The following is a 26,442-nucleotide window of genomic DNA, read 5'->3' on the forward strand; positions in this document are numbered from 1 at the left end:
GGTTAATAGTGTCCACTCTTAACTAAATTGGTTAAATATGTGTAGCCCCTAGTGTCAGTGCATTTATAGTAATATACTTGTAAAATTATAGGAGTAAGAGGTATAAATACCTTTTTCACTGGCATAGTCATGTCTGTATAATATTGTATTGATATCACTATAATGGATGCAAACAGAAGTTAAAGCAATACAAGACTCTGTGGATCCATATCCCTTACATTTTCTTTACACAATAATATTTACAATGTTGGCACTGTTACACACAAACACACAAGTATGCCCTGCCGGAGGGAGCTTTCAATGTAATGTGCTATGCCTGCAGTAAGATGAAAATTAGTGTGAGGGGCAGATGATGACTGTAAGAAATCCACTTCAATGTACAGTATTGGAGGGGAAAGAGAGGAATAAAAGAAAAACATATACTTTCATATACATTGTAATTTCTGTTCAATACAATTACACACTACTAAAGAACATTAAGCTTGTCAAGTCACCAGCGCTCAAAAGCTAAGAAATGCCAAAATTAAGGATGCTTGTTGCATGTTCCTTGTAATACAGTCTTTAATTATGTGATCACATCTTCTAGTTTTCTACAAGACCCTGCTTCATTTAGAGTACAGAAAGGAAGGGCCTCAATTAATAAACAACTATTCAATATTTTTCTCTTTTCCCATTGATCAATGTGTGTCCCTGGGCCTGATTTGCTGCATACTAGCTAAATCCTGCTCTGAAGACAGATTTATTAATTTTTTCATGGGCTTTTCTGTGCATTCCTCAATATAGTATCTGAGTGTCTCACTCTTAGTCATTTTATCTGCCCCAAAATCCTGTGAGGTGAGGGGAGCTGCCACTAATGTTGCATGCCCAATTTAAGAAAACTAGGACCTCATATTTTGGTGCATGTTTAAAGCATAACCAACACTGACTTTAGATCGGGGCAGGCAATTATTTTGGGCAGAGGGCCGCTTATTGAGTTTTGACAAGCCATCAAGGGCCACATGACAGGCAGCCAGGGGCAGATGAATATTAATTTACTAAATTTTTTAGGGGCCCTGCAGGCCAGATAGAATGGTCTGACAGACTGCATCCAGCCCACAGGCCGCATTTTGCCCACCCCTGCTTTAGATGGAGCTGGAAGTGTCATGCACTTCTGCAAATCAGGCTCCAAGACTTCAAGTTGGGACCTAAGGACTCATTAGATGGTCCTCAAAAATTGACGACCATCTAATGAGTGACAACTTGTGAAAAGTCTGGTTAGGTGACTTAGCCAGCATCACACAGGAACCCTGTAACAGAGGAAAGGATAGATTTGCTGCAAAGACTGCCACTGGAGCAAACAGTAGCCCTTGTAAATAGATGGTTATCTTCTATGCGGACTAGTACTAGAAAGGGATGAGACTTATTCTCTGCCAATAGCTTTCCAGCTATTTGCTGTCTGAGGAATGGTGAGTTTTGGGTAACCTTGGTTCCACTGCAGGCTCTGAAGTAAAGTATGCTCTAGTGAACACTGGCTATTTGGCCCAATTTTTCCAAAAGCTTGATGCCTTTGCTGAATTGCATCCTATCTGTCGCCATTTCCTCCTTACTGATCAAGCCTCTCATACCAATCTCCTTACTTAGTGTGCTGGTGTCCTCCTATACACATGATGTTCAAGTCCCATTGTCTCTACTCAGGTTTCTTCCCTATCCCACACCCACTTCCAGTCTTTTTGTCCCACCAAGTCCCAGGTCACTTCTTCATCTCCCTTTCCAATTTGTCTGTACCCTTCAGTCCATCAGTCCATCCTTGGACTCTTCATCTAATTTTAGTCTCCCTTGTTCCTCATAATTTCTCTCCTCAAGTGTTTCCTTAGTTGTCCTTTCCCTGCATCCCAGCTCCTTGTCAGATCTGTCCTTCCTTCTCCAGTACTTTCAGTCTCCCCTCCTGTTCTTTGTCCAATTTCAGTGTTGTTCTTATCAGCTGGCTTCCCATCACCTACTCTGCTTCCCATTCCAGCGTTCAGTCCTAGTCTTCACTGCCATGACTGCTGCCAGTCACTATTTACATTTCTTTTCTCTGGCTCTTACTCTTCCCAGCACCCCGTTCCAGCCTTTTCTCTTCCACTGGTTCCTAGTCTAACCACCAGACTAAGTCTCCCTTCCCAGATTCAGTCCCAATCTCATCAGATACCTTGTTGCTATCTTTTCTTTTCTTTAACCTAGGTCTGGCTTTTGGACTGGAAAGTTTCCTGGTTTACACGGCCTTGGTGCCAAGTTGGGGGAGTTGTTGATAGCAAAGGAGAAAATGCTTCTCTGCTCTCTTTCCTAGTTCCCAGCCCAGCCCCAGTTGGGGCACATAGGGAATAGTAACTACAGTGAGTGTTACAGTGAGCAACCATAGCTCTGGGGTTGTGGGAATGGTGCATATACACTGGGCTCAGCTCCAGGAGCTGGGAAAGACTCGAGATGTCTCAGTGCTGGTGGAATCTTCTGAGCTGTTGCTGCAAAGCTCTGGCTGCTCTCTTCTAAGCAAACTACAATGTTAATGGCTTATACCTTGGCCAAATTAGAATACATTTTCATGAGGATCATTGGCAACGTGCAGTGGGTGAATGCAGGTGCATGTGTACCCCCTGAGATTGGTGGTGTACCCCCTGAGAGAATCCCTGCTGCTGGCAGCGCCTGTGGGCAGCCACAACTCACCATCCTCCCCCCCCCAGCCAACACCACTGGCAGCATCTGCGGGCAGTTGCTGATTGCTGCTGGCTACCGCTGCCAGCGGCATCTGTGGGTGGTTGCCAATCACTGGCTGGCATTTGCCACCCCTGCTGCCACTGCCATCAGCGGGAGCTCCCTGCTTCCCGCTGCTGCCACTCCCCCGCTGCCACCACCTGTGGGCAGTCACCGTGGCCCGCCAGCCTCCAGGGGCATGCCTCATTTATGATGAGGATACTAAAAGGACATATCTTGACATAAAACATGCAAACAGAAGTTAGGCTTGTTGTATGACTGAACCCTTGAATGTACTGTACAGCCATGTCTTTACAGAACTGCACAGCTTTAGAGTGCTTTAAAAGGGCCCAATCTCACAACAGTCTGAACCCTCATTACAATCTGAACCCCCAAAGCAGAGCGCCTTCAAAAACTTAATGTCCGCATGTGCTGGGAACAGGGCTTTGCTGATGCAACCCAGCACTGGCTTCAGAATCAGAGAATGTATTCCAACCCACCCACCCCACCCTTCAGCACCAGAAAAAACCCCAGATGGAGCTCCCTTTGCTCCCTTCCCCCTCCTGCCACATTCACAGCCACACCAAATTGCAGCTGGGTCCTCCAACTCCCAGGACTCAATACCAAACATCTGTTGGGTCTGGGGGATCGCTGTAATTTAGAGCACTTCCTGTAAAGCTCCATGAGTTACAGCAGGGAGCTGCACTTCTGTCTGTACCCAAAGACTTCCCTTGTCCTCTACCCTCTTCCCACCCCAAGTTTCCTTTCTGCAAACCATACAGGTACTACAGCATTTCAAAATAAAAATCCTAAGATTTATTTTTAACATGAACAAAATTATTTTCCCTAGCTCATTCTCAGACATGACTGAACTATTTTGGCTGACATCTTCAAAAAAGTGCCACAAAATCAGCCTGCCATAGACATCCTGCATGAAAATGTTTGTCAAAGTTATAAACAAGTGAAAACATGGTCTTGTAAGGAGAAATGTCAGGCAACCTTAATAATAGGTTCCAGCTTTAACAACGATGAGTTATACACATTCTTATTAAAGTAGTTCAGGACTGTCCAACTAGCAGCCTGCGGGGATTAAATTGTGGCCCCAGCTATCACTTGTCCTACTGCTCCAGCTGCAATAGCTGCTCAAGTCTCTGAGCTTCCCCTTCCTCCTCTGATTGCTGCTTTCTGCCCCTGCCCCACAGGGCATGGGGCAGTGCAGCAGCAGGGGGAGCTGAGGGGGAGCCTGGGATGCATGGTGCGGGGGGAGGGGTTTGGAGGTGTTTGTCTGTGGATGTGCAGCCAGGGAGGACTGTGCCCTGGTGTGGTCTGCAGGGGGTGTAGCCTCCAAGTGCTTGTAAGTTAGACAGCCCTGAAATAGTTGATCAGTTTTTTTACTCTGAAATGTGAATTTTTTTTGTTCTAATTGACATGGACAAGCAGGACTGGCCCACAATTTTGGGGCCCCCTGCAAGATATAGTTTTGGGGCCCCCTGATACAAAGAAGCTGATGGGGGGGGTGAGCAGCTGAAGAAGCCGTCGGCAGTGGTGCGGCGGTGGCAAGTAGCCAAAGAAGCCGACAGTGGTAATGTAGAGTGGTGGCAACCCCCCCTCCCCCCCTTCCCCCCCCCTTGCTACAGCAGTGATTTGGAGTGTTCACGGCCGCAGGGGCCCCTTGGCTGCAGGTTCCACAGGATAGTGAGCCAGCCCTGTGTGCAAGATGAAAACCAGTTTGAATAATAACACTATCTTCCCATGCCAATACTTAGAATGAACGCTCTGTGATTAAAAATGTGATAATTTTAGACTCATGCTTTCTCTGGGTTGTTGGTTTTTGTTTGTTTGTTTGGGGTTTTTTGCAACATTTTGAGAGTACTAGCCTTAATTCAACAGGTAGCCCTTTTCTCCATTAAAGAGTAATCCCCACAGAATAAACTGTTAAGATTAAGCTTCTGATCTATTGTGGATCAGATCACTGAGGCCAGTTGCAAATTCTGTTGCCTTTTGAACTGCAAAAACTGTTTGTGTAGATCAGTGGTTCTGCTGTTTTAGACTAATCGTGTAGGTGTCTGTGCACCATAACAGAGCTAATATTGCACTGTACTCCGAGTCGCTATGAAAGGACGTTGGGGTGTTTTTACATGTGTTTCAGAGTTGCGGGGGGGGGGGGGAGGGGCATTAGAGTGGCTCTGAGAGCTTCTATAATTAAAGCACCCTCAGCATCTCTTGTATTGGTGTCCCTGCATTTCAAAATGGCAACAGGGGTGCTTTAGTTAAAGCTTATCAAATGAGCTTTAATTAAAGCACCTCTGCCACCATTTTGAAGTGCATGGATGCTGATGCATGGAATGCAGAGGCTGCTGGAGCATGCTAATTAGCTGATTCAATTAATTGAGTCTGCTCTGATACGCTAAATAATTGCATTATGTCAGAGCAACCTCCCCGCACGTCTACAGGCACTACCCTTGGTTGAGTATCGCCAGTCTAGATCTTGTAAAGAATAAAGCGTATGTGTTCTTATCACATTTGTAGAAGTCCATTATCCTTTCTGTTATTTGGGAGAAGAGACAATGATCAGTGAAATATTAGGTGGAACTGCTAGCCAGAACTGTAGGATTTTGGAAAGCCTGTATTTGATTCCTGAATTTCTTCCTGTGCACAACAGGTATTAATGAGCCCCTTCCCTTTTGATGGGTCTTGATCTGGTAGTAATCAGCTGCTTTTCTTCTGATAATTGTTTATCTGCCACCCCAGCAATTTTCCTCCCCTCTCCATTTTCACAGTACTACCCTGAGCTCTTTACTTTCATAATGTTTGCTTGCTTCGCTTCTGAGACCTGATGAAGAATACCTTGCCTTTCAAAAGCTTGTTGCAGCTTTATTCCAACTGTGCAATTGGTCTAATAAAATATATGAATCCTCAAAAAAAATCACACAGAAAATCTCTATGACAGTTAGTGCCATTTTGTGCATGCCTGACTCCACAACTCTAGCAAAATGTGATGCTCAGTTCCTGAAAGTATAGGAAGAGTTAGTACCATCAGTGCACAAGAAGTACTAACTAAACCCTTGTGGGTGCATCTACACAGGTGCTTTCCTGCAGAATTGACTAATTAGCTTCACAGTAAAGCATTACAGTTACACATGCACCTGTACTGGGGCTCAGTAAACTAATTAACTCTGCTGTATGATAGGACTGCCCAAGACAAATACTATCCTGCAGCAGTCAAGTAATATCTTGCAGCAGAGTTACATGTGATCAAATGCACGTGGAGACTGTGACCTGGGCTGGCTGGGGCATGAGGGTGCTACAGTGCAGGGGCTAGCCCCACACTATAGCACCCTCATGCCCCAGCTAACCTCTCTGCCACCCGCTGCTGCCACCTGGAGCCCAGGGCTGACTCCCCAGCCCCCTGATCCAGGTCAACTGCTCCCAGGCACAGCATTTTCACCTGCATCCAGGACGGTCCCAGGTACACATGAAGATGCCGCATCCAGGAGAGGCTGACTCCAGCACAAGCTGTGCCAGAGTTTATCATGGCACATTCATAGCACGTGTAGACGCACCCTATATTATCTACTGTTCTTGAATTTAGGACTTATTTTACTAAGACTCTTGTTGGGGATATATGAAGCGCTCTTATTTGAGGGTTTCATGTAGTATGCTGGGTATGGGGTTTTGAGGTTGAACATTCTTGAGGGTATGAAGGCAATGATTGTGCTGTTGTGATTTCAGAAAGCTAATAACATTTGTTATTTGGGAATTTTGTATACTACATCCATGTTTCTTTCTCCCCCCTCCTCTCCCCCACCCAATATTTGTTTAACCAGAAGTATCTGTTACAACTATCAATTTTAGTAACTTGAACTGTGCATACCCGATGTAGAATTTACATTTACAGGAAATTATTTAAATGTAGATATTCTTCATGGCAGACAAGGTTCCTTGGGTGAATTTGATATCTTTTATTAGACCAACCCAAATCGTTGGAGAATAGTTATTAAGCAAGCTTTTGGGTTCAAAAACCATTTGTCAGGCTAAGGAAGTTTCAGCAGTTGGTGTGTGCTCTTCCTGGATGGATATTCTTCATGTACACTTTTAAAAGGATTTTTCAGACTAAAATGAGAGTGGCTGGGCTGTGAGATTCTGTTTTCCTTAACATGACTTCTGAAATGTGTGCTTATTGTATCAGTGACCACAGAAGTAGAGCAATGTTTTAGGATACACAGAAAGGATGGTCTCAACTAACAGAAGTACCGGGGCACTGTATATTTGCTGGCTGCTGGCTTTCAGTAATTCAATAAATAAACACTCCACTTTCCCTACTGCCTTTATACCATATACTAGCAAAAAATAGCAAAAAATATTAGCTAACTGACTCAAAGGAGTTTGTTGCCACTCCACTCTAGTAACTGGAAGGCACTTCCTTATAAGTTGGTAATAACTGTATCCCAGGCAAAAGGACATGGACACTATGAATGGCCATGTTATACGTTACACTTAGCACGTGTTAACTGTACTTAAAATGCTTGCGTCCAAGTGTTCAAGCAGTAAAACATGTGCCAAGTGCCATTGTAGCATAGCAAAGTTAGGACTTTTCTAATGAGCAGTAGCTCCAGATAGTAGTACTTTGCACACGTTGAGTTCTTATCCTAGTGCTTCATGGAGGTAATACAGTCTGGAGACTCTGGATCAGAAATGCATTGGTCCCAGCCCTACCAGTACACTGGATTCTTGAGCTGGCTTCTGGGCAGTGGGGGTACTGGGACTGATAGCATTTTGTTAGTCCCAGTCACGTAGGACTCTTGCAGGACTCAAATTTTCTAAGTGGTCATAATGCCTACTATAATCTAAATAGCACATGTGTTAAGTGTAACATATGACAAGGCCCTAAATTAATAGGAAGCTTCCCTCAGTTTATCCTGTAAATAACAAACCTCAGTGGAATTTGAAACAAGCTTAGTAAATTCTCTTGGCAGGAAAACAGAATATTTGTTTAAATTTCTGTGAAATACAGTAGTAGCCAAGAAAACTCGGTTACAAAAATAGTTGGGTAAAGTCTTGCATAAATAATCAGTTTAAACAGTTTTATTGAAAAATATGTTCTGATATGCCTTTAAAAATTGAGAAACTTTTGAGGATATGAGTTACTATAGGACCTATGGAGCTTTCTGTGTCCTTCAGTAGATCCAGTGTGTGTACATCAGGGGTGGGCAATTATTTGGGTCCAAGGGCCATATAGGGAGTTTTGATGTCCCCTCTTTTCCACACCCCCAACAACAACTCACCAAAACTCCCGATGTGGGATGGGGCTGTAAGCAGGGGAGGAGCAGTGTTCGAGAGTAAGATAAGTAGGCAAGGCCAGGATCACAGGGAAGCCCCTGACATGTGCAGTGGGGGGCAGGGAGGTGGGGGGGCATGCGTGCACGTGTGCATGGGGGGCCACTGCCTGGGCACTAGGTCCCAGGAGCCAGCTGGGGTAAGAGAAGGGAGGCGAGGGTAGGGGGTACATGCAGCAGAGCTTGCCCAGGCAGTGCAGTTTACGGCAGCCCCCACAGCGCTCCACATGGGGCTGACCCCTGGTGCTCCTGCCCAGGGCAGCCTGTGCCAGGCTCCAGACCATGACATGTTCCAGCCAGCATGCACAGCTTCCAGAGGGGCTGCTCCTGATGTGGCTGCAGCTGCCTGGGTGCTGCTCTACTCTCCTTGCCTACAGTGGTGACTCTTCCTGCTGTGCTTCTCCTGGCTGGGAGGAGGCTTCAGCTGAGCAGCTCCTGCCCCAGCACATGGGCCTTTGGCTCCAGCTCCCAGATGCCTTCTACCCACTCCACCCCCATGGCACTTGTGTCCAGGAGCAGCCCTGCCAGAAGCTGTGTACACCAGATGGGACCGGGCCAGCAAGCATGGGCTGGAGCACAGCACAAGCTGCCCCAGGCTGGCCTTGGCCCCATGCGGAGTGCCATGGGGTCAGCTGTGGGCTGGATCAAATCAACTGGTGGGTGCCCCCTGCAGGCCAGATCTGGCCCATGGGCCATATTTTGCCCATCCATGAAACTTGAAAAGGGAAGGGGGAAGAATACGTGTGCAAAGTTTAGAACATACCTCTAGATCAGTGATTCTCAACCAGGGTGCTGGAGCACACTGGGGTGCTGCCAAATCTTTTGAGGGGTGCCCCAGTGTGAGGATATAGGCAAGATGTGAGAAGATAAGCATATAAGCACAGCTTCAGGCTTGTCCTTGTCTAGACAATCCTGTACCCCTACTTCCCAGCCCCTCTGCAGAAGATAAGCACCATAATCACAGAAACGTAGAAAATTAGGGTTGGAAGAGACCTCAGGAGGTCTAGTCAACCCCCCTGCAGCAGGACCATACCCAACTAGATCATCCCAACCAAAGCTTTGTCCAGCCAGGTTTTGAAAACCTCCAAGGATGGAGCTTCTACCACCTCTCTGTCTAATGCTTGCTTCACCCTCACTATAAAAATAATGACAGAGACTGGCTGTACTTGTTCTACTTCAGAGCCATATGACCCAAGGTAACTAAATGTGCCATCTGGAGAGAAACTGTTTTTTAGTTAGGCCAGGTTCCTAGCAGTTGGCAGGGCATTAGGACCCTCTTGCCAGTTCTGAAGTAGCTGGGCTTTGCTTACTTTGAACATGCACATTTGGACTTGGACATATGTTACTGAATCAAGAATCTGAACTTTAAAGAAAGATACAGGCAGTCCTCGACAATGTTTCAAGTTACAACATTTCGCACTTACAACGTTTATAAATTGACACCCTGTTTCAACTTTATGACGTCAGTTTCGACTTCACAGCGCTTGATCCGATGCGACGCCACACCAGCGACCAAGTTCTCTGTGTCGCTCATCTCTGTGGAGAACATCTGTCCAAACTTCCTCAGACGCTTTCTTTAAGAAAGCAGACAAGACTCCAGAAAAACCTGCAGCCAAGACTCCTGAGAAGACTCCAGCCAAGAACCCTTCAAAAAGTCCAACCAAGAGCCCTTCAAAAAGTCCAGCAGTCACCTCAAAGAAGTCCTTCCAAATCAATATGATTGCTATTTATAATATAAATACATTAATGTAGCTATATTACTCATCTATAATTGATTGAGTACAAAATTCTGGGGTATTTTTGGTGAAAATAGGGTATTGAGGCTTGGTTCAGGAACCAATTCCTCATTTATAACATTGTTTCTTATGAGAAAATAGGTTCCGAGTTGCAACATTTCAACTTAAGACATGGTTTTCAGGAACCAATTTTATCATAAGTCCGAGGACTGCCTGTACAACATAGTGGTCACTGCTAGCAGTTTCAGTCTTAAAGGTTAGTTACTCACTTCACATCATGGATATGAACTGTTAAGGAACAGAGGCCTACATATCAAGCATTTAGTAACTAGGGTGTTTTAACATTTGCTCCTAGCTTTTCTCCGCCCTCTGTTTGTGGCTAGCTCAAATAGCTGCTCACCTCTGCATTTTCAGTCTTGTCTTCAGTACACAAAACCAGGTACTGAATTGCTCTCTATGTGTTTCTCTCGCTAGTGTAAGGAGCATTCCTTTAACATGACTATTAACATGTTGCATAATTTATTCTCTACCAGTTAAATCTTTCAGTTTGTCCATGTGGGTTACAGCTAATGCCTGCTAGTTCATTTTGTAATGTGTTTGATTTGCTTTCATCTCTTATTCTTGGGGCTGTCTCTGATCAGGCAGGTTATAGCAAATCCCTTGTTTCATTTTAGTGTCTCTAATGTATATATGATTCCACCCTATTAATAGTTTCAGATCTTCCCCATCTGTTACATACTTTATAACTTGAAAGTTATGACAGTTTTGTCTATGCATTTTGTAGCCCCTTGCATTTACTCCTGTTTTTCATTTTTGTTCCCCAGGCTATATAGCAAACCCTAACATATTTGAAATGGCCTTGGTATGATTGATTCAATTCCCTTTTCCTCTTTAGCAAAAGATCTCTAAAGAGGTTTCTTACTCACTCTCCCCTGAGAGTCTAGTATTTAAACTTGTTTTAAAAAATTCCTCCCTCATTGTAACATTTTCTTTTAAATCTCAGAAGAGCTGTAGTATATGATGCTTTCTTGTTCTTGCTTGCTGTTTGATGGCTCTGCATAAGCCCTTTCTCTCTTGGACCACTTATTTTGTTAAACGTTTTCCTCATTGCTCTGTCTTCTTTTGTTCATTTGTATGTTAGGTCCTATGTTAATAGATGGATTCACTGATTTCTGGGATCCATAAACCTGAAAACTTCAATTCCTCACAGGGAGGTAGAGAGTTAGAATGAGCATGAGTATTAGTGACTGCAAAGGGTTAAAACTGGAAGCCTGGTGGGTGAAAATGATGTTTTAGAAATACCTGTTATTGAAAGCTGCAAGGTTCTGTCCTTGTATCATGCTTATGCAGTAACATTGTTGAGCAGAGTTGAGACAAAACTCCTTTTTCAGTCTATAAAGGGTTATTGAGATAAAAAGCAAATTGTTACCCTGAAAGCAATACATTGAAAAACAAATAGAAACGTGTGGGTGTCATAAATTTAGGTAGTCTAGCATTGATGTCTTCCGCAGGTGGATTAGCTTTCCAGAGATGGTGCAAAAAAGCATTATTTAAGCATGCAATGGATTAAAATTAAACATCCATGAGATGAGCACATCCTGAAATGGATCTAGTTTCTAATGTGCTCTTATGTAAATTACCTTTGAGCACTTAACAAACCAAAATGAAATGAAATAATAGACAATATGGACTAAAAGGAAGCTAAGCAAGAATAAAAACCTATTGCTAATAATTTACTGTACTTTCCAACATCAGTAAATAAACACTCCCACACACAAGCATAGGCTAAAATAATTTCATAATAAAATTTTAATTTGTGTACTTTTGAAAAGACAAACCCTGCTAATCTCATTGTAGTGATTCCAATAATTATAATTTCCTGCGCATGTGCTGGTCATAAATATCATACTATATATAGTTTATATATATGCAAGTGTTATAGTATATGTGTGTGTGTGTGTGTGTGTGTGTGCTGTATATAATAAAATTTATTTGCAGATTGTTAATTCAGTAATAATAATACCTTACCATATGGTGTGGGAAATTTTTGGAGAAATGATTTTCATGGGTGCTTTTTTATTTCCCATCCCCTCTTGGATTCTCTAATACAAACCTTAATTCATTGCTCAGAACGTGAGACCTCAGTCCTTCTGTGGTGTGATTAAACACAGGATTACAACTTTTGTTCCTTTGGTATGCAGAAGTAACTTCGCCTGTAACGGGAAAGCCTTTATCAAGGGACCCTGCCATCTTGACAGTTGCATGTAGTTTCTGGTGCTCTCCTGTGGATTCCCCCTGCCATTTTTGTTGCTTTATTAGTTGTTCTTCTAATTTGTGGATGTCTTTCCACATCCTTCCCCTGCCAAATTTGTTTGTGAAATACACAAAGGGAGAACTGACTCCTCCCGAGAAACAGTGACAATAACTATAGACAACATTGTAAAATGCACAAAATAAATGTTTCTACAATGGCTTTGTTATAGTCTTTGGTTCTCAGATTGACCAATTGGGTTTGTTAAATTAATGGTGTCCCTTAAATATAAAATATTCTCACTAATAAATATGAGTGTCATTTTCTTTCAAGAGTCTATTTTTTCAGATTCATTCTACTTTAGAACAAAAGTAATTCGGTGTCTGTATGCTAATACATGTCAGGGTTTACAGGGCTCCATACTTTATGCTTAGTGTAGAGGAGAGGAATTTTTGCCCCATATACTTCAGTGATGTCAATAAACTCTTATCAGCAAGGTTATGTTACGTTGCTTGTATGGGTTGGAAAAGTTATGAAATCATCTTTTTTATTTTCACAAAAACACTGACCATGTTGGGCTTTTTTTTTAATTTGTTTGTTTTTTCCCCTGAGTTCTCTGTAGAGCCACAAAACTAACTGAAAATACATTTTTAATAGTTTGAGTGAACCCAGCATATTTTTGACAGATAATCTAGGGGGATTTTTGAAAAATGCAGGTATTCTTTTCAGTAGTGTCAACTTCCCTTGCTCTAATGTCTGGATGTTCATTCTAGGAATACAGCCTGTGAAAACAGTGTTATTGGAGGGGTGGGTGGTGTCCATAGAAAAGAAAAAAAGTCCTACAATAAAAAGATTGCTCACTTGCATGCTCTTATTTTGCCATCTTCTTTCTACTCACCAAAATCAAGTTTGAGGTCAGTTGTGCCCTTTATAAACCCTTAAAATAAAAGCAGATATAAGTGAAGTTTAGTATTATGGCATTTGGTTATTCTTTCAGCCTCTGAAGCAGTGATTTTTTGACAATGGCATATGATACTTAAATTCCTATGCCTTAGTTGTCCCTTGGAGATCATATTTTCAACCCAAAGGATATTATTTTTCCTTATTTACAAAGAGCTCAATCCTGTTAGTTTTAGTTAAATATTTTATAGGAACATTTTCTTATAAATGGACTACAGCTTTGTATTCTTTTACCCTTGATATTTGGCTAATCCACATATAATTATAAACTACTTTTGTAATTAAAACTTCAAAGTACATTCATATTTTGAAATCCATTCATCTGTTTTATATATTTGTCATAATTTTTTTTGTTGTTGCTATCATTGCTTATCATCAAATATATGCTTTAAACCAGGGCTGTCAAGAAGTAGGGGAGGCCACATCTTCCAGTGTCTCTCTGGAAATAAAATTATAATAAACATGACTTCACAATGCTTTTTCAAGCCAGCAGACTGATGTCACTTAAGCATTATAATTTCAATGTGAGATGAAGCAGAAAGAGAAGCTGAATTATGGGTGAAAGAGAGTGCTTATTCAAATACTATTTTATTCAAAATCTAAGGTACAAAAACATGTGTTGTTAAAAGATATCATTTTCCTACATTCTTTCTCTCTCATAGTAACACTATATGCACATGTAAATAATTTCATACACACAATTTTTAAAATCACTACCTTATTTTAAAAATTGCAGGGTTTTTTCTGCTTGCCCTTAGGCTGTCTGGGAGCACTGCCTTGATAACAGAGGGCATGGACAGACATTCAGATGCAGCACAGAAAATTTTCTGGAAATTTGCAGCAATATAAAAATGTAATGAGAAATACACATACAGGCATTCAAGTGCCCAGTTGCCCAGAGCACCATAGAGCATGGAGAGAACCTGTACCCCTGACACTCCACAGCAAGGGGACTGGTGTGCAGAGATCCCAGTGTCCTTTGCAGGACCCTTGTCTCGGGAGGTTCCTGAGAACAGCCATGCACAGAGGAAAGGACAAATTGACTGGCCACCTAGGGAATCTCACCCACTAGGGACTCCTGCCCCCAGCCTCATACTGGGGAGCAGAGCCACAGTGCAGCTCCTCACAGTTCTCACTGCCAAAAATGCTCACCCGTTTCACTTCCAGCCTTCAGTGGATCCCTGCTGCCCCCATTCACCCTGTGAATCCCAATCCACTTGGTTTTGGGAAGTTACCTTAGTCCTGAGTTGATTCACTTTCAGATAAAGGGAGGGGAAACAACCAAAATAAGTCTACAGTTAAAGGGCGTTTTTATTTATTATTATGACTATGATTGGGGTCAAGCCTTGGAATAGGCTACCTAGAGAAGCCCTGGAATCTCCATCCCGGAAGGTTTTCAAGAGCAGGTTGGTTAGACACTTGGCTGGGAGGATTTAATCGGGAATGATCCTGTGTTGAGCAGGGGGCTGGACACGATGACCTTCCAGCCTTATCCTCCTATGAGCCTAAGTCATACAGGGAAATTAATGCAGAGAAGACTTAGAATTTCTTTAAGTCCAGCACAGCAGTCTATGTTGTGTCACATTCGTGACAACCCAGAGCCAAAGACTTCCCCATTTCTTCTAAGAACGCCTCAGTTCCTGCATGAGTTGGTACACAATTCCATGTTTAGCCATAACTGAGGCCATGGCCACAGTCTTTGCCTCACCAGCCAGTTTGGCATATGCAAGTCCACAGTGGAAGAGGCAATGCAGGAAGTGTCCCTGGCTATCCAGTGGGTGCTGGCACCATGATTCCCCAGTCTTGTCAACCCATGCACAGCTGATGGCGGAGGCAGGGCTCCAATGCTGGCTCCGCTTCAGCAGTGGAGACTGCAGGGGCTCTCCTTCATCCCAGCTATCACCATAACAAATTACAGCAGTTAGTCTCCACACCAAAGACAAATAGACCTCCCAGCCACAATACCATCCAGCATGGCTCTGACATTGCCTCAGCTTGAGGAGCGGTGCTGAGAAGTTCCCATTCACCCCTGGTGTGGCACTTGCTGGTGTAGAAGTTGAGAGCCACCTTGTGAAGGACCTAGACACAAGCTTACCCACCCATAAGTTCCTGATCAATCACTTCATTTTCTGTAGTACCTTTGATTTTTGTGGTAGTGGCTATCAACCTTGCCTCGTAGAATTCCCTAGTTCAAAACCAGTCAGAAACAGCCCCCTGCTCAGTGCCCATTTCCAGCGTGGCTTGTAGGGAATGGCAGAGATGCTGATGTAACAGGAACTGATATTTTTGGCATAGAAGGGATGTAGATGCCTGCCCTGTTCCTTGGGCAGGATTGACTTTACCTTGTCCACCAAAAAAGACAAGGCTGAGCAGCGTGACTGCATGGTGATCTGCAAGCCTAACTTCACCTCTCTGGGACAGTAAAATTTGGGATGCCAGACAGACTCCCCAAGCATTTGCTGGTGGAGGGAGAGCAAGGAGCACAGGCACCTGGGATGCTGGAGAATGGAGGCATGCCCTGCAACACTTTGTATAGCTGTTACAGATGATGGAAGTCATTGAACTGCTGAGAAGTTGTGATTATAAAAAGCTAACCTTTTTTTTGTGGAACTGCCATGTTTTTTTCTACAAAAGCCCTCTTGAATGCCTATATGTTTGATTTTTTTGTGGTGCTAAAAGGGCATATTTCTCACTAGAAATGAAATGCCCATCCATGGCCAGAATTAATCATGAGCTTTTGGGAACCAAAATCATACTGTGAATGTTTGCACAACATCCTAAACAATGGTGTCCTCAGCCTGCTTAGGAGCCTTTACATGCATCTGCCTTCCCAACAATAAATGAGGGTAGTAGCTTTCAGAGCAGCACAGCTGTCATCTTTTATTTAAAGTTTGTCAGCATAAGAGCCAACCTTTACCATTTATTAACATAGGAAGTCCAACTCACAAAATTGTAAAATAAATGTTATTTGGCATCCTTACAAGCTAGTTTAATAGAACCCTATCACTGATGGGAAAGCACACATTACTTAAACCTGCAGGGTATTTGAGAGATGTGGTATCAGGCACAGACAAATATTTTTACTGTGGACCTTAGAAAGCAAAAGGGTAAGTAGGACAGTTTTCACTTATCCTCATTATAGAGGCATTGCTGCTGTAGTTATGTTGGCAGAGCCCCTGTAGTGGTGGTGCAGCATATGAGCAGGTACTGGCTAAAGGGGATGATCTAATCAGCGACCTAAGAATCAAAGGGAAGCTGGGAGACAGTGACCAAGAGTAGAACATTTTCATTATCCATTGCAAAGCTGGCAAGTCCATCAGCAATGTAGAAGTCCTCAACTTTAGGAAAGCCAACTTTCATAAGCTCAGGAGGCTTGTTGTCGAGGCCCTGAGAGGCCATGATCTGACACGGAGGGGAGTTCACAACGAGCGGTTGCTCCTTAAGGAAGCAATCCTAGAAGCACAAGGGAAGTCCATCCCAACCCATAGAAAAGGGAGTAAAAGGGCTCAGCAACCCTCTGGGCTGAACAGGGAAATCATGGACCTCCTAAATCTAAAAAGAGAGGCGTATAAAGGATGGAAGACAGGAAACACCACTAAGAAGGAGTGTTCCGCACTGGTCCGGGAGCGAACTAGGAAAGGCTGTAACCAAGCTCCAACTGGCTACATGAATCAAGGATAATAAAAAGTCCTTTAGATATGTAGGGAGTCAGAAGAAAAACAAGGGCAACATTGGACCCCTGCTAAACCAAATGGGGCAGCTGATAACCGACACCCAGGAAAAAGCTAATCTTCTTAATGATTACTTCGCATCAGTTTTTCACCTGCCCAAAGGGACCACCCTGCCTAACATGATGTGGGACCGCCAGGATGAGGGTGAATACACGCCCACCATTAGCATAGATCTTGTGAAGGAATACCTTGAGAAGCTGGACACCCACAAATCAGCTGGTCCGGATAGATTGTACCCAAGAGTGCTAAAGGACTGGCAGACATCAATGCGTGGCCACTAGCAAGGATATTTGAGAACTCGTGGTGCTCAGGTGAAGTACCCAAAGATTGGAAGAGGGCCAATGTGGTGCCCATCTTCAAGAAAGGGAGGAAAGAAGATCTGGGAAACTACAGGCCAATCAGTTTGACCTCAGTTCCTGGAAAGATCTTGGAAAAAATTATCAAAGAAACCATTCTTGACAGGCTAACAGAAGGCAACAAGTTTGTTGCGGGTAGGTCTTGCCTGACCAATCTCATTTCCTTCTATGACGCATCACCTGGACAAAGGAGAAGAAGATGATATCATATATTTGGAATTTAAAAAAGTCTTTGACCTGGTGTCCCATGATGTCCTCATGTAAAAATTGGGCAACTGTGGCCTCAACTACCCTACGCTCCAATAACTGGGGAACTGGCTCCAAGGGAGGGCCCAGAGAGTGGTAGTCAATGGAACCAAATCAACATGGCACGCAGTGACCAGTGGTGTCCCCCAAGGCTCCGTTCTCAGACCTGCACTCTTTAGCATCTTTATAAACGATCTGGACTCTGGTGTCAGAAGCAGACTGGCTAAGTTTGCTGATGAAACCAAATTTGGGGGGAAAATATCCACACTTGAGCATAGGTTGGTGATCCTGGGTGACCTTGATAGACTTGCAAGATGGGCAGATGTAAACCTGATGGTATTCAATACAGAGAAATGCAAGGTGCTTCACCTCAGGGGAGAGGAGGAAACCTGCATCACACTTATAGGCTTGGCAGTGCTACACTTGCTAGCACCCTGGCTGGAAGAGACTTGGGGGTCATGACTGACCACAAGATAAACATGAGCCACCAATGTGATACTGCAGCTTGCAAAGCAAACAAAACTCTGTCTTGCATCTACCGATGCTTCTCAAACAAGACCCAGGATGTCATCCTCCCGCTGTACTCGGCCTTGGTGAGGCTGCAGCTGGAGTACTGCATCCAGTTCTGGGCTCCACAATTCAGAAAGGACGTGGAGAAGCTGGAGAGAGTCCAGAGGAGAGCCACATGCATGATCGGAGGGCAAGAGAGCAGGCCTTATGAAGAAAGTCTGAGAGCCATGGGACTCTTCAGCCTGGAGATGCAAGGGTGACTTGGTGGTAGCTTATAAGTATATAAAGGGTGTGCATCAGGATCTGGGAGAATGCCTGTTCACCAGAGCACCCCAAGGAATAACAAGGTCCAAGGGTCACAAACTCCTCCTGCAAGACCATTTTAGGCTGGACATAAGGAAAAACTTATTTACTGTCCAATCCCCAAAGGCCTGGAATAGAGTCCCCCAAGAGATGGCACAAGCACCTACTCTGGACACTTTTAAAAAACAGTTGGATGCTTATCTTGCTGGTATCCTTTGACCCTAGCTGACTTCCTACACCTTGGGCAGGGGGCTGATCCGATGATCTTATGAGGTCCCTTCTGGCCCTAATTTCTATGAAATCTGTATGCTGGTAGAAAGTAGGTTTCTCCCAGTTCAGCTAAACCATCTCCCCAGGTGACACAGCTAAACCAATATAAATATGCTTCTGTTGGCATAGTTACATTGGTGGTGAGGGTTTTGCCAGCACAGCTAGGCAGGAAAAGCTCTGTGATGTAAACCACATCTGATAATATGTATAACACAGGTGGGCAATTATTTGGGCCCATGAGCCACATAGGCAGTTCTCTGGTACTGTCGAGGGCTGGTCAATGCCCCATCTCTGCCCCACAACAGCCCAGAGCCCATGCATCCTGCTGCTCCTCCTCGCCACCACCACCAGTGCTGAACAGCAGCTGACCACACAACCCCAGCTCCAAACCCAGCTCTGAACTTGCCCTGGCTGGAGCAAACCAGCTCCAGACTAGCCAAAACCGATGCACTCAGCTCTGATCCCAGCCTGCCCCACACCTGCTCTGGACTACCCGCACACGCTAAGCAGCAGCAGCAGGGTAGAAGTTACTGCTAGGTGCAGGGGAAAACTGGCCACCTTACCATCACTGCTGCTAGGCCCTTCTTGCTGCAGCTGCCTGGAGCCTGTGCCCAGGCTGCTCTGTGGTTCCTCTCCGCCTCTGAGCTACCCAGCAGTGCAGTGGTGGCAGTGGAGAGGAGCTGCAGGGCAGCCTGGGCATGAGCTCTGGGTGGCTGCAGCAAGAAGGACCTGGCAGCAGTGAGGGGGAGATGGCTGCTTTTACTCCATGTCCAGCAGCAGCTTCTGCCTGGCTCTTGATGCTTCGCAGCAGGGGTGGGCAGTCTGGGGCAGGCCAGGGGTGGGGCTGTGTATGTGGGCTCTGACTGATCCGAGGGACATGCCGCAGGCAAAACAAAGTCCCTCTGCAGACCAGTTCTGGCCCACAGGTTGTATTTTGCCCACCCCTGATATAGCATATCTTTAGTGGTCTCTGCTGCAGACCTTTCCTTGACTTAATTTTTGAGGGACAGGAGTTAGAAAATTTCAGATTCTGTCTAAAAACAGCACTGCTTTTAACTTTCACTGGAATATATCTGATTGAGGTTTACTGTTTCTAAACTGTTAAAAGGTTGACTCTGGTTCTGAAAAGTTATTCTCTGTAAAAATTGGGCTATAGTAAGGGAGAGCAAAATACAGCCCATGAGCCAGATCCAGCCCACCAGGCCATTCTATCCAGACTGTGGCCCTCCTAAAAATTTTAGAAAATTAATTTTTATTTGCCCCTGGCTGCCTGTCAAAGATGCGGCAGCAGTGGGACCCAGGGGGAGGCCTCTGCCTGGGAGGACCCAGGGGGAGCCCCCAGCCAGAAGCCTCTGCGGCTTCTGGCCTCACAACCCTGGGGCTGTTCCTTATCTCCCTCCAACTGTGTGGAAAGTAAGATAACATCAGATGGAAGGATGGGGGGAAACCACTGCGATCAGTCCAGCAGCCAGGAGCTACATGGTGCTGGCCAGGGTGGGCTGGAGCCAGAGCTGGAAGTGGTGGGCAGGGGGCCATGAGAAGCAGTGGATGGAAAGGCGGAGGGAAGTAGGAGTGGCAGGGGGGCTGCAGGAAGCAGCAGGAGCATGGGGAGTAATGGGAGGAACAGCAGCAGGGCTGTGGGAAGAGGCAGCAGCACAGAGAGAATCAGGGGGAGCAGCCAGGGGCCGTGGGAACCAGAGGCAGCGCAGGGAGCTGGGGGCTGCTGAAAGCGGCAACACTCAGGGGGGCAGTGGGGGAGGAGGCTGCGGAAAGTGGCAGTGGCACGGGGAGTGGTGGGGGGAGTAGTGAGGGCCACAGGAAGTGGTGGCAGTGGGGGGGAGTGGTAGTGGCTGGGAAGCAACAGCAGCAGTGGCGGGAAGGCATGGGGGAGAGAAAGTAGGGAAATGTCGGGGGAGTGGTGGTGGCAGGCATGAGTGTGGAGCCCATGCTGGTGCCCTGTGACCAGCAGGGACCCAGGATGGGGCGACAGGAGCATGGAGCCTGGGCATGGGGTCTGCATCGTGTGAGACTCACACACAGTCTGCAAGAGCTGCATGCGATGGGGCCAGTGGCCCAGCCCCATCTCTCTCTTTCTCTCCCCACACTACATACCCCACACTCCTCTCACAGCCTGCACCCCTCCACACCCACACACCATACCCACACCCCGCCACACACTCACACCCACTTCCCAACCACACCCCTCTACATACACCCCCTTACTGTCCACACACAAATACAGTAGGACTGTATTTTGAGCTATCATTCACCTCTAGATACACTTTGCAAACATATAAATCAGTACAAAAATATTTTAAAATAAAATTAAAATAAGATATAACAGATTTTTTATTTTTTTTGTATGTGATTTGGGGTTTTTTATTGCAGCACCCTCCTTCTCAAAAGGTGTGCTTCTCGGCAAGGGGAGGGACTTCCAGTGGCAAAGGTCAGGGGCTGAGGGGGCAGGAAGCCTGGTCCCAGTAGGGCGCCTGGGGGCAGAGCAACTGTCAAGGGGTGGGACTACCCATGTGCCCCTCGACAGCTCACCAAAACTTGCTAAGCGGCCCTCCAGCCGAAATAATTGCCCACCCCTGGGCTATAGGTTACCCTTGTTGACAAACAAGCTAAGTGAAACATGGCTATTTTTGTTAGCCCTACAATCTGAACATGGCATCTGAAAGGCAAACTGGGTGCTCTATTTTTTGTTGTTGACCTTTGTCAGTATTAAATTTTTGTAGACCAGATTCTTTTTCTGTTACCAGTTTCTAGTTTGCTAGATAAATAATACTACAGTGAAGGTTTAAAATACTTATTAATAGCAAGTAGCATATGACAAATACCACAGCAAGGTGGTTATGACTATGCATTCAATTACCTGTTAAAAAAGATAATCTTAGACATGTTGACATTTTTCTTTGTTTGTTCCCATGTGAATGTTAAAATCACAAGATCAAATGCTGTGGAGAGTGAATTTTAAATTATTACTATCACCACTATTTGCACTACAAGCCTGGTTTTAAGTCATATTTGTCCAGTCAGTGAATAGGAGTCTGTATTATGTAACCAGCCACAGCCTGAATTCTTCAATGGTGAGGCATATATTTAAAAGGCATTCATCAGAAAGTTTGTGGAAAAAAATGTGATGACTTCAAAAAGAGTGCTCTTTGTGTGACCATTCGACAAACATAAAGAAGTAAACTTCATTTAGCTGCTTACATGTCAGTGAGATGTATGTTCCTTTTTCTAGTCGTTGTGATTCTTTTTAAAATCAATTGTTTGCACCCTCTATTATTTGAAAAATGGAATAAATGTAACTTTTAAACATAAAATTATAAAGGTGGATGATGTTTCTTTCTATATAAGATTGTGAACATTATGGTTCTTCTCTCTCATTATTTTAGCATGGATATAGTTTTCTGGTAGTTTTCACTGTGGTAACTGTATATTCTAATCTAAACTGTGAGGGAGAAACTCGAATCCGGTCTATGCAAAGCTTTTGTTTACAATTAACTGTATTGATTTAGAAACTGAGACGATGTATGAATAAAGGTATTTATATCTACATATCTTATTTCTCTAAACTATAGCAGATGTCACGCCAAAATACTCGATTTTGGTACATAACTGTGTGTGGTTGAGCCTTTTATTTCAGTACAATGAAAACACTGAATGTGCGGAATGTAACTGATTGTGGTGAGGCTCTATAATTGTGGGATCCCAAATCAAGCAGTCATTAATCCTTCAGAAAAACTCTGTGTAAACTCTCAAATTTTAGATTCTATACCCTGCTTCCCTCATTTTTGGGCACAGATTGAGCTTGGGAAAAAAAAAACCATGGCAGAAAATGTAAGCATATGAAATGTTTTTGCATAGTGGTAGGGATTGATAAAACTTCCATATAAACTGTAGAGCATACTAATAGACAAAAATGCAGTAGGGTTAATTTCTTTTTCTGTAAAATCCCCAGATCTGCCAGTATTGTTTCAACTTGCTTAATTTTTTATTCTTTGATAGAAACGTCTTGACATTTCCATTCCTATTATGTACTGGTCCCTGTAAATATCAGCAGTCCTTAAAGCTACATTCTGCAGCTTTTACATTGAGTTGTACTTACCTGCAAAAATAGTGCCATTGAAGCCATTGAGACTCCTCATGTGAATAAGCTCCATCTTTTTGGGTACACTCCTGAGTAACAAAGCAAGTGGCTTTTGCTGTTAATGGTTACCACACATATTCCCCTCTTTTCCTCTCCAGAATTGGAAGGCTTTTTGATGGCACGGAGCCTATTGTTTTGGACAGTCTCAAGCAGCATTATTTCATCGATAGAGATGGGCAAATGTTCAGATATATTTTGAATTTCCTACGAACATCAAAACTCCTCATCCCTGATGATTTCAAGGTGAGAATTCAAGTGAATCAAGGGCATTTGGAGATACTCTACTGAAGAGAGAACTTGGCTGTGTGATCAAAATAGTCCACTGGGAGGTTGCTTTTTGATTATTTACAACAGTTGCTTTTTGTTGATTGGCTGAATTAAACTTTGTCATTCTTGACCTTTTCTAGAGTGGTGTTAACATTATATGTCCCTTTCTAAACGTACAGCATAATGATGCAACATCTGTTATATCAGACAGGGATGTTGGGGTGATACTGGGGGGATATTCAGGTTTTAACCTAGACTCTCTGCCTCTTACTAATTTTCATGAATATACTGGAGAGGTTCCCCACACTTAATTGTTATATTTCCCCTTTTGATTAAAAAAAGCCCCTACCTCTGATCATAGGTGAATACCAGGAGACTGAGAAAGGAATCATGCCAGGCAAAGTTAAATTAAATATTAAAATGTGTGCTGTGATTGAAGAGCAGAGTTCCGTCTTCCCTCATCCCCTGAACTAGGCTGGTGGCTTATTCTTTGAGTTCTGGCTGAGAAATCGAGGGCAAATTATTACACGTTCATTAATCAGGCCAAGTTGAGACTCTTTTTGCCAGTTCCCTGTTTAAACAAGAGAACTCTTTGAATGAAAATTGCAATTCTTCATTGCAGTTACCAAGTCTATAGATACAGTGCTTTAAAATTCTTGAAACTTTCCATTTTTATTCCAGTGTGTGGGGGTGAAGTGGAGGCCACAGATATGCTCCAAACAGTACTTTGTCAACCTCCCTCCCTCCCTCTGAATGCATAGCCAATTGTGTGATTAGTTTCCAATAAGAGACATGGCAGTAAGATGGGATGGAAATGTATAGATGAGGTGTAATTATTTCATAACATTTTATTTCTCTTCAAGAGACAGATTTTTAGAGTTCACTACATAATGTACTGAGATCCATTGAAAATCTGGCCCTAATTATCTCTGTAGTAGGAAAATCAATTTGCCGGACTGGTGAAATGGGCTTAGGTTTAGTTTAGGAGCTGGCTACAGCAATCTCCTGAATAACCTCTGGTGTCAGCACACTTATTCTTCCCATGCACTTAGGATAGATCTACCTAAGTGACATCAGTGTCTAAAAATAGCTTGCATCTGCTTCTTCTTTGAAGCTCTGGATAGGCCCTGTTGTCCTTATTGCTTCTCCTGGAGGTCAGTATAAATTACTGGAAAAGTAGAAAGCTGCCCTGTTTATACCATTAACGGATCATATTTGCAGAACAGTTCAAAGGTATTATAACTGTGCTGAAATTAAAAATATAACTCTTGACAGTACATCCACTGTCGTGTTCAGAGGGTCCTTTCCAGTTACATTTGGAGATGTCTACAAAAAAGTGTTAAAAACAAACAGGTGCCCCTCTTTCTTGTAGAAGCTTATGTTAGTTGACTAATGTCATAAATATGACTAAATGACTGTCCAGTTATTGCATGCCTAGAATGCATGCGATATTATAAAACTGTAGCCCAATTTGAATGCAATATTGATATTGTTATTGCAGTTCCTTTGTTGTTGCTACATTCCTCTATCTTCCCAGCTTCTCACTGATTATTTTTCTTAATACACATACTTTCTTCCAAATCCATGCTTTTAACCCAATAAAGAATAAGGGGATAAAAAATGAATTTAAAACGTGGAAGCAGGCAAATTCCAAACGATCACTTCTAAATAATTTCTATACTGGCTGCACTTTGAATTGCATTTTCTTTATTGTTTGAGGCAACATAGCAGAAACAATACTGTTGCCTAAATGAGAGGTATTAAAAAATACTTAATTTTTTAAATGAAGTAATATATGCAAATCATTATGCAAATATCTCAATTGTTTTACTCTTAAAGCCATTGCAGACTTTCTCATTTACATGTTTGTACCTGTTACTATGCCTGCTAGTATTGCTTTAAGATACAATAGATCCTAATGATGGATTTTTTGAATCCTGGTTCAATTTCTGTTCCATCTGTTCAATGAGGTCATTATTTTATGACATCACTATGGGGGGGGGGATTTTGAGAAAGGTGGAATATGACTATTTGTGGTGTCCCATAATATTCATTGGATATAATTCATATATATTCCATATATTCATATATCCATATTCATAATCATATCAATATCCTAGCACAATAATATCATAATCATATATCACAAATACATATTAATATATATCCCATAATATAACATTGGATTTATGACAAATTACAACCTGCCTGACATCTGATTCACCAGGTACCTGCCAGACCTGACCTCTTACACTTGCACACCTTTCTCCCCTGTCCTCCCCTCCTTTTCTGCCCTTTGTCTTCCTAATTTCCAGCTATTCACTTTTTCATAGGCAGCCTCTTTTCTACCTTGAAAATCTACTACTGTAGAGTCTCCTTTACTCACCTTTCACTTTTTCCCCCCTTGTTTTCCCCCCTCATTTCCCTGCTGTATCTTTTGTTTTCCTAATTTCTACCTATTTACTTTCTCACTGACATCCTGTCACACTTTTAGCTTCTTTCATTCCTTGGAGTCTCAGAACATCAGAGACTCACTGTGCTTGAAGGGTGATTGCACCCAAAAGCTTGCAAAGAACATTTTTCCAACTACTCAGTTGGTCTAATAAAAGATATCACATCTACCTAAAGAACCTTGCCTGCCATGATACACACTTTTTTAAAACAAGGAAAATCCCTATTTTGCTCTAAATAATGATTCAGTCAGTATATTTAAGAGGCTGATTATGGCTTATGTTAAGTAACAGTAATGTACACAGTTATGGAACTGGGTATAAAGGCTTCAAAATAGAATTAGTTTAGCTTTTGTTAGAAAAAATGTATAAATAAGAAGTTACTTGCATGTTCATTGTGCATCTGATTTAATGTGCACAGTAAAATGTATATCTTTCAGGACTACAGTTTGTTATACGAAGAGGCAAAGTATTTTCAGCTTCAGCCCATGCTGGGTGAAATGGAAAGGTGGAAACAGGATCGGGAGACTGGCCGTTTTTCAAGGTCTTGCGAGTGCTTGGTGGTACGTGTAGCTCCGGATCTTGGAGAGAGGATTACACTGAGTGGGGATAAATCCTTGATAGAAGAAGTTTTTCCAGAAATTGGTGATGTGATGTGTAATTCTGTCAATGCTGGCTGGAATCACGACTCCACACATGTCATCAGATTTCCACTAAATGGATACTGTCACCTCAACTCTGTTCAGGTATGAAGTCACGGTTGTATTATTTCAAAGATAAATTGAGCACTGTGCACCATGGACTGTCCTGACACTCTTTACTGTAACACTAGCTGGACTCACTATGCAAGAACGGCAGGAGACTGGGAGCCTGTAGGGAGAATTGTAATTCTGCTTGTTTTCCTTGCAAAGGAACCAGTATTGCTAAAACAAGCTTTTTGAATAACTACAGAAACTTCACAGTGTTAACCAAGAATCTTTTGCATTTGGTCAGGAACAGCCTTGTGCTTATTCAAAACATTATTTTGTTGCTGTACATTATTTGTGTGGGATTTAATCCCTTCTTCTGCTCTCCGAAACAATGTAAATGAGGATGTATCTGCTTCTGAGAGACTTGGGCATCTTTCTTTCTAGGGTTCTAGAGAATTACTGATTTCCTGCC

At 43.3% G+C, this 26,442-nt stretch overlaps 1 protein-coding gene across 8 annotated transcripts in view; it reads left to right on the top strand.

Moving 5' to 3' along the window:
- The window catches only part of KCTD1 (potassium channel tetramerization domain containing 1), a 156,228-nt gene that overhangs the window by 113,852 nt on the left and 15,934 nt on the right, over positions 1 to 26,442 (top strand). For all 8 annotated transcript variants that reach the window (XM_014595239.3, XM_014595240.3, XM_059724152.1 and 5 more), the window contains 2 exons: positions 22,663 to 22,807; positions 25,722 to 26,027. In XM_014595239.3, the coding sequence (XP_014450725.1) occupies positions 22,663 to 22,807; positions 25,722 to 26,027 (451 nt within the window). The remainder of the gene's footprint in view (positions 1 to 22,662; positions 22,808 to 25,721; positions 26,028 to 26,442) is intronic.

The sequence above is a fragment of the Alligator mississippiensis genome, chromosome 3, assembly GCF_030867095.1.
Source record: "Alligator mississippiensis isolate rAllMis1 chromosome 3, rAllMis1, whole genome shotgun sequence".
Lineage (NCBI taxonomy): Eukaryota > Metazoa > Chordata > Crocodylia > Alligatoridae > Alligator > Alligator mississippiensis.